At 36.1% G+C, this 9,293-nt stretch overlaps 1 protein-coding gene across 1 annotated transcript in view; it reads left to right on the forward strand.

Moving 5' to 3' along the window:
* LOC107667773 (syndetin-like) overlaps window positions 1–9,293 on the forward strand; it is a 142,524-nt gene that overhangs the window by 116,333 nt on the left and 16,898 nt on the right. The window contains exons 24-25 of the mRNA XM_016459498.1: window positions 3,543–3,639; window positions 5,921–6,079. Of these exons, the coding sequence (XP_016314984.1) occupies window positions 3,543–3,639; window positions 5,921–6,079 (256 nt within the window). The remainder of the gene's footprint in view (window positions 1–3,542; window positions 3,640–5,920; window positions 6,080–9,293) is intronic.

Raw genomic sequence — 9,293 nt, forward strand, 5'->3', positions numbered from 1 at the left:
CCACCGTCCCACTCTCCTTTTGCCAAACCCCCAGACAACATCACGCCCATGCCATTGCTGAGCAACAACAACACGGAAACATGTAGAGAAAACGCTGTTCAGTCTGGATGTCAGGAAACTACATCATTGCACAGTAGGGCTGGGACGTTCACCGTGACAACCGTGTCAACCGATGTCTATTGCCACCGGTGGTAGTGCACGTGACGTCACACACTCTATAACAAGCATAATACAAAGTTTTGTATACAAGTGTGATAATAGTAACAGTTGCAAATTGTTTTACTTAGACTATAAGTCTATGCTAATTCACAAATTACCTCAAATGTCATACACGGCGTTTGATCCTTTAGATTGGCAGGATTGAGCGCAGGAAAATACAGTACAGAATACAGAAACCAAATACTACATCGCCAATCTGGAATAATTTCCATTCATGTCACCGATCCGCATTTGTACAAGCGTCTTCAAGTTCATGTGATTGCAAACGCTCGGCTGGTAAGGTTTGTATTTACTGCATTTGGTGTTTGAAAAAAAAAAACATGAATTACCATTCTGAAATATCCTGTTGTAAGTGCGTTTGAGGAGGTGATTGGTTGTCTCCTGTCGTCGCCGATTCGGGGTCTGAGTTCGGCTCAAACATGTAAGGCCAGACAACATTTCCCTCTGCAGTGACCATCATTACCAGTGTTTCTATTGACCTTACTTGTGAGTATCACCAATCCACAGCAGGCTACAGCATACATGACCCTAGTTACAGTACCTGTGGTTGGCCTGTCCGTGTGTCACTCAGAAAACAATCAGAAGAGAGGCTCATGAATATTAATTAGACAGGCCAAAATCGACCTGTATTTTGCAGAGCTCCTGAGAGAGGAGCTGTAAAAATATATTGAGATGTTTTTTGGTACTTATACCGCAAATATATATTCTTAAGGACATCAAGACTTAAAATAAAACTCCAGAAAGGTGTAAAATATGTGACCTTTAAGAAATGTCTGCATTTAAAAAGAGAAGGCAGCCAGATGGTATCTGCATCATACAGTATATCCAGCTGTGTAACGTCTTTGTAGCAAAAGTGGAATGAGACTTGCAAATGATCACATTTAAATTAAAAAGCTGGTTGACTCTTGTCTTGTGATCAAGCTTACTGTTGCTAGGTGATAAATGTCTAACCCCAGCAGCCACTTTCAACCAAACCTGTCTAACCCAATCAGTCATATCACTGTGGTTGTTATCTAATCAGCGAACCCCATTAAGCCTTGCTTTTCTCCTGATGAGTCTACAGAGGTGGGCTGAAGCAGCTTCGGCAACAGCCAGGGGAGTTCATTTCATTAAGTGATGTGATGCCGCAGGGACTGATGAGAGCTACCTGAATTTCCATCGTAATCCTGAAGAGGAAGTCGTCAGGCCTCCAAACCATGTCGTACCTTCCAGTCCTCCTATTCTGACCTTTATTCCGTTCGACTGATTGTTCAGCAAGATGTTAAGCCTTCGTGCAACAGCAGGGAATCCTCCTTTCCAAATTTACAGAGAGAGTTTGATCCTCCCTATAGTTGCTTTGCATGCACCCAGAATGGTGTTCGATTCGTGCCAAGCTTTGTGCTGGAGAACGTTTTCAAAGTCTTAGATTGAAGACGGATCAGAAGATCCAGAGTTTAAGCCTGGAAAAGGTTCTTCTCAGGGAAGAATGACTCTCTGCTTTAACGTGATGCACAGAAACTCCACCATATTGAGTCATCAAAGCGGTGAAGGTCTGTACTCTCCTTGCGGAGCATGAACATGCTCTGAATGCACTACACTTGAAACCACCTTTGGGGTTTTTTTTTTTTTTTTTGGAGAAGGTTAGTGGCAGTGCAACCTCTTCTCTGCCCCCCATCATCCCCCTGCACTTCCTTTCTTAATGGAATAATCAATGAAGGCTGCAAAGTCTGAGCAGAGAGCAGGCATGAGGGTGTGAACAATAAGCGACAAAACAGGGTCTCTTGTTACTTTCTGAGTGCTGTATTTATACAAGCGTAACCATACAAACCAAATAAAATAAACAAAAGATTATACCCTGTTCCATTGGCACCACATCGATGGCAATACAACAGACCTGTTTTTCTCTTTCAAGATCAAGTATTCTGAATATTAATATATCAAACAATCGGACAAAAACAAGTGACCTCTTACTCAAAAAAAATGTTTTGGTTCTTTGCCCTTTTACCTTCCACATAAATGCTACATATTTAGATGTAATTTGCTTCTGCCCTGATCATGATTCACTCGATTCACTGATTACCTTCAAATTATCGACATAAGAAAAGTTTTTTTTAATTTTTTTATAGTGATGGTTTGGGTTTTTTTTTTAAACACAATGCGTCGTGAGTCTACTGTTGCTATAGTGACGAACGCAACTTTGACGTGCATCTGATCGACAGATAAGCCATGCTGTCTTATTCTGTATGTTGTGGATATTTCAGCAAAATTTGCTTTGCTTAGTAATAACTTCTACAATAAATAAATGTAGGCTTTTCAATCACTTTTTTTTTTTTTTTTTTCCAGAGACAGTACATTAAACATTTTGTTTGTGTAATTAACATGTTTAAATGGTCAAAGCATTCAACACCGCAAACACAGGCGGAACGCCTTCAGAAGGATGCAGAGATCTATTGTAAAATCTTTTAGAGCTGCTTGGATTCAACTCACTTTATTTTCCTTTTATTTGAAATAAAATTATATCGAATTTTTGTGATTTTTATTAGTCTTGTAGGATATGCTCAATTCAGCAGTTACAGAATTATGCTAATGAATGGGAATTTCCCATCTCATTATTACAAGGCCTATAAAAAGTATTCACCCCATGGACTTTTTCATTTTTGTTGTTTTAAAGCACTGAATCACAGTGAACTTAATTTGACTTTGGCACCAGAAAAAGGCTCTATGTCAAAGTGAACAGATTTTCACAATTGTGCATATGCGATAATATTTTTTTTCAATTGTTTTAGATTTCAATAGTTTTGTGTTTTCTTGCTGCTGAAATGAAACACTCATTCAACACTCAATTTGTTTTTGCAATATTATTATGCATCTGTGTTTAATGTTGCAGAAATGGTCAAAGATACATTTCAAAGGGGTTTTAATTAAGTGTAAATTTATCAATTCTGACTTGAAGGCAGATTACCTTGTGTTTAATAACTGTAGTACATTTTAACCAGTTTGAAGAAAGTTTTCATTTTGACATGAAAAAATATTTGACTGCTTATCAGTCAAAAAAAAGAGGGTGAATACTTTTTATAGTTACTGCTGCTCTTAATTTAGAAGCCCTTATTTCCAACACTCAGTCTCTGTCTGTAGCTCATGTCAGAAAATAAAATGAAAGCAGATAAATGTAAGACTGACAAATGTAAGCCTCAAACTTCCTAGTCACAACACACCTTTTTTTTTCACCAACGTAACTAGTTTTCAGCACAGCCAGTTCCCTGTGGGTAACCGATATGTAGCGATTGTGTGCCGCTGCAAACATGCAGAAAGTGTTCTTATTTGTGCCTTTTTTTCCCCTGCAGAGTTTTTCTGGCAGAGCAGTTTGAGTTTCTTCAGCCTCATCTCGACACCACGATGCCTTCAGCCAAGAAGCCCTTCCTTCAGCAGTTCTACTCACAGGTCAGTTTCATCCCACTATTTACAGCCCTGACCTTTACAGTTTGTCCTTTAAAAATCATTTTCGATCTCCCACCAGTCTGCTACAGGGTGTCCAGTGTCTTTAAAATGTGGAATCTCTTTTGCTATAGGACCATAAATGTATTATTGATGTGGAGTGTTGACATAAATCACCAAATAATGGACTATAACAATATTAGGTGAAATGAGGTGTAATTACTACAAGGCCTTGTAGAAGGTTATTTAATTTGTCTGTGATATGTCAACCTTTAAAACAACTAAAACATGTACCCTCTTTACCAGTATTATGAGTTATTTATTTTTCACTGTTTATACAGTTTATATTTATTTTTTACTATTATCTATCCATATACTGTGTATATATATGTGTGTGTGTGTGTGTATGTGTGTGTGTGACCGTGGACCACAAAACCAGTCATAAGGGTACATTTTTTGAAATTGAGATTTATACATCATCTGAAAGCTGAATAAATAAGCTTTCCATTGATGTATGGTTTGTTAGGGTAGAACAATATTTGGCCGAGATACAACTATTTGAAAATCTGGAATCTGAGGGTGCAAAAAAATCAAAATACTGAGAAAATCGCCTTTAAAGTTGTCCAAATGAAGTTCTTAGCAATGCATATTACTAATCAAAAATTAAGTTTTGATATATTTATGGTAGGAAATTTACAAAATATCTTCATGGAACATGATCTTTACTTAATATCCTAATGATTTTTGGCATAAAAGAAAAATTTATAATTTTGACCCATACAATGTATTTTTGGCTATTGCTACAAATATACCCCAGCGACTTAAGACTGGTTTTGTGGTCCAGGGTCTCACACACACAAACACACACACACACACACACACACACACACACATATATATAGTAAATGTTTTATTGTTTTATCCATAAATATTTATATTTTGCTTAATTTACATATATTATATATCCAATTTTAAGGTAAATATGTTTTTATTATGGCTGTCTTTATTAATTGATCAGAACTGAAAGTATCATTAAGAAGTAAAGTTGTACAGTAGGACTTCCAGGATTTGGGGGATTCATTTTGCAGTATATACTAGGGCTGGGTTTTGACACAAATTTCACGATTCGATTCGATTCTCATTCACAAGCTTGCGATTCGATTACCGATTTGATTCGATTCAATATCGATTATTTTGGATATATATATCAGGTACAGTAGGCTACATGCCACATTTTTTCAAGGGAAAAACAATCTCACTAATGCTATAAAATATAGTCAGTGTGTAGTTGGTACTAGCTACATTACTATAATATTGAAGGTTAAAACTGATTTGTAGGCTACACAACTGCTAAAATTACACTTTTTAAAAAGCCACCATTAAAATATTTCTACTTCAATTCGCTTTTTTGCTATAAACATTTAAATGGTGGCTGTCATAAAACTTGATGGATTTATTCAAACATAAATTAAACACTGAAGAGCAGTAAAAATTATAAGGAAGATGTTATATGGTGCATATATTTAGCAACAAAATTTTTCAGCTGACTAATGAGTTTATGGTCACCAAATATGTTTGTTTCTGAGGTAAATGTGACGTTACGTGGCATTGTTTACAAGACATTATATTGACGTCTTTGCGCGGCTGAAACACTGATTGAGCGATTACATGAGACAGGATACGGATTGTAAAGTTGTACTCTTTCTTTTAACTTACCTTCGGATGTTTATTCATGTTTATTTTGTGCTGAAACTGGTATTAATGTGGAGGAGATGATTAGTTCACGTGCGCCTCGCGCTGCTGCGTCTGTTGAACTGAGGCACTACAGCGATCTGTCACTCCACATTAAACAGCGCCAAAACAGCATTTATTGTTTGAATACTGCAATACAATGGACAGAATTTGAAATCTGAGACTATGTTTCATATTAAAAGTACCAAAGCACAATGCTTATTGCGATATATTGTATGGGAGGTGTGCTTCAATGTTCCATCCATTAACTGAAAACAGGCTAGACTAATTGATTCTTGGGATTTAAGAATCGATATGGTTCCGTAAAAATGAGAATCGATTAATATCGAGATATCGATATTTTTTTACCCAGCCCTTGTATATACTTTTGTTCTCAGTACAAGGCACTGTATGTATAACTGTCTCAACTATTTAAAATGTTAGTCTTTGCATCTTGGATATTCGAGAGATACTAAACTTTGTTTTCCACTGTTTGGCTGATGGTTATGTAAAGGTACTCTTAATTTTGACCTTTTTTATGCTGTTTTCTCTATAGACTGTATCTACAGCCAGCGAGCTCCGCAAACCCATTTACTGGATCGTGGCGGCCAAAGCCATAGATTACGAACAGATGCTGTTACTGATGGCGGGAGTGAAATGGGACATTAAAGAGATAATGTCACAGCACAACGTCTATGTGGATGTCCTTTTAAAGGTAATGTGTTTGTGAGGCCATGCAGTGGATTTTGTGTGCAAGAAAAAATGTGTTGCCTCCTCTATGTTCATTTTCACACTAGAGGAGAGCAGGTGGGAGTTCGCTTAGACGTGAATCAGTAAAGATCAGCCAACCTTTTCTCCATCTATAGTTAATTCTTGGCAATTTCTCTCCTTCTCTATAGTCAATTACAACATGGTTTGTTGAGTTTTAAGAAAACTGTCGTACCACAGTAGGAGGGCATTGCTGACATGTCCTATCCACTCATCTGCTGTACTCGCCTAACAGGAAGCAGGATGATCGAAATGTGTGGTGTCAGAATGTGTGTGTCAGAAGGTTATCCAGAGGTCTAAAGTTAAGGTTGACATGCTGGATTTAACTGAGAGAGACAGGCGACTTCTCAAACACTCACTCAAGTGACGGATGTGATTATGGGTTGACTTTACTGATGAGGTGACGGAATATCAGCTCCTGGGAGTCTGGAATTATTTATTATTTATCTGTAGTTTACATGACAAACAGTTGTGTAGAAGAGCACTGTATGTGGCCCGTGCTGGCAAAATGAGTCGGAATACGCACAGGCTAATTACAAGCTACAGGCAAAACAAGTGAAAAATGTCAAATTTGGTTGAATTTGAGGTTATTTCAAAATATCTTGGCGAGTTTTCATAATCTATTATGTCTTAAGTGAATGTTTGGTTAACTGTTGGGGAAAAAACATCTGATGTGTAATATTATATTAGATCTGTGTATAACAGTAGGTCTTAATATATAGGCTGTCTGTCTCATTAATATTAATCAAACAATAAAAGAAAAGAGGGGATCATTCAGTGCTCTTGATTGAATTACCTTATTTGTAATGAAATCACTAAAGACTATGCAGTGATTTTTACATTTGATTCTTTGTTTTTCTTACTTTAATGATTCTGTTTAGATGTAAAATTAAGAAAGTAAAGCACTGTTCATTTGATTTCTTTCTTTCTTATGTTGGTTCTACTGTTTATTTGCATCTTTGTTCTTATTTTAATAACAGATAAAATAACAAAAATATATTTGGATTAATATAGTAACTATTATTAAGAAAAGAATTGGAGTGAATGATGAATCGAGAATCGTTTTATAGTCAAATCATTACCCTCTGAATCGTAATCGAATCGAATCGTGAGGCAAGTGAAGATTCTCACCTCTAGTCACAATAACATCATCTGTGATTGGTCAAAACACCCCACGCGGTGCATTGTGGTAAAATGAAAAAAAAAAAAGTCAAACATATGCTGTTCCTATAGATTGGTGAGTGCCAAAGGTTTTTTAAGAAATTAATTAAATTGATCAAAAGTGACAGTAAAGTCACAAAAACATGCTATTTCAAATAAATGTTCTTTCAATCTTTGTATTTCGTCAAAGAATCCTGTACAAAATGAATGACTGTTTCCACAAAAATATTAACCAGAAGAATAATAAGAAATAATAATAATAATTAATAATAAGACATGTTTCTTGATCAGCAAATCAGCATATTAGAATGATTTCAGAAAGATCATGTGACACTGAAGACCGGAAAGAATTGGAGTGAATGATGAATCGAGAATCGTTTTATAGTCAAATCATTACCCTCTGAATCGTAATCGAATCGAATCGTGAGGCAAGTGAAGATTCTCACCTCTAGTCACAATAACATCATCTGTGATTGGTCAAAACACCCCACGCGGTGCATTGTGGTAAAATGAAAAAAAAAAAAGTCAAACATATGCTGTTCCTATAGATTGGTGAGTGCCAAATTTGGTGGTATTACCAGAGATTTTAAGGTGTGGTTGCTAGGTGATTTTGTTTTGGAACCTTCAGAAAACTAACCATAGTGGACCAAGACAGAGATGGGCACTCGAGTTAGTGACTCGGACTTGAGTCGCATTTTAATAGACTTCAGACTCAACTCCAGACACGACCTGAAAAGACTTCAGACTCGACTCGACTCAACAAGAAGGACTCGTGAATATTTTAAACACATCTCGAGTCTTTTATCCTTAACTACTGATATCATAAAGAAAGAACTTGGAATTTACTTATATGCTTTTACTATATCTGCTTCACGTATTTACTTGTTGATGTAGATGGGACTCTTTATCATAGTATTTCATGACGTATGTCCACGTATTGCGCATACATTCAGAAATGTCAGAAGGTTATGAAACATGGCGGGAACCACCATGTCATATGTTCTCACATTTGGTTATATTGTGTCAGAATCATGAAGATCGGCTAGATGCAGTGTATGTGGGGAAAAACTTAAAGATACCGGAATGACAGCATTAAATCTTAGAATGTATCACATCTTAAAACACATCCACAAAAGTTAGTAACATTAACTCACATATGTGCTGCAGTGTGTCCTGTTAAAAACATGAATGAAAAATCTAGCCTTTTATCATTCTTTTCGTAATATACGCAGATACAGCTTTTCTCTCTCTTAATGTGTGTGTGTGTTCAGGTTTGAGTAATCATAATGCAAAAACTGAAGCTTAAAGACTTCATACTTGACTCGGACTTCAGATGAAAGACTTGTGGTCATGTCTGGACCAAGATCACACCATCGCAGTGTGAGAAACTAGTGATGTCCTGCGGGCTCAGATGTGCTAAAGTCATTCAAACCAAGGGCCTCTACAATTCCTACTCATTTTGACACCTTTAACTCTCCACAATTATTTTTTTTTTTAGTTCTCTAATTTTGATCACTGTGTTTTCCACAAAATAAAGGTTTTTGTTGAAATGCCAAACATGTTAGTAGAACATTGGTAGACCCACAGCTAATATTCCTTCTAATTTTGAGCGATGAAGATTAACAGTATTTCAGAAGAAATCAAATATTTATAGATTGTTGTCTAATTTTAATCTCCACTGTATACACACACACACACACATATGAAGAGTTCAGATGCAAAAGCCTCTAACTGCAGTCTGAAATTTTCATCTAAAATTAGCATTTTTATCAGGCTCCTATGTTTAGGTTCAATAATTTTACTTTAATGGCAATATACAGGTCCTTTTCTATGCCATTAATGTGAAACAACTGAACATAAATATAGGAGCCTGATTAAAAATGCTGATTTTAGATGAAGATTTCAGACGGCACTTTGAGGCTTTTGCATCTGAACACTTCATACATATATACAGTATATATATATATATATATATATATATATATATAATTATTATTATT

The sequence above is a fragment of the Sinocyclocheilus anshuiensis genome, unplaced genomic scaffold, assembly GCF_001515605.1.
Source record: "Sinocyclocheilus anshuiensis isolate Anshui unplaced genomic scaffold, SAMN03320099.WGS_v1.1 scaffold2109, whole genome shotgun sequence".
Lineage (NCBI taxonomy): Eukaryota > Metazoa > Chordata > Actinopteri > Cypriniformes > Cyprinidae > Sinocyclocheilus > Sinocyclocheilus anshuiensis.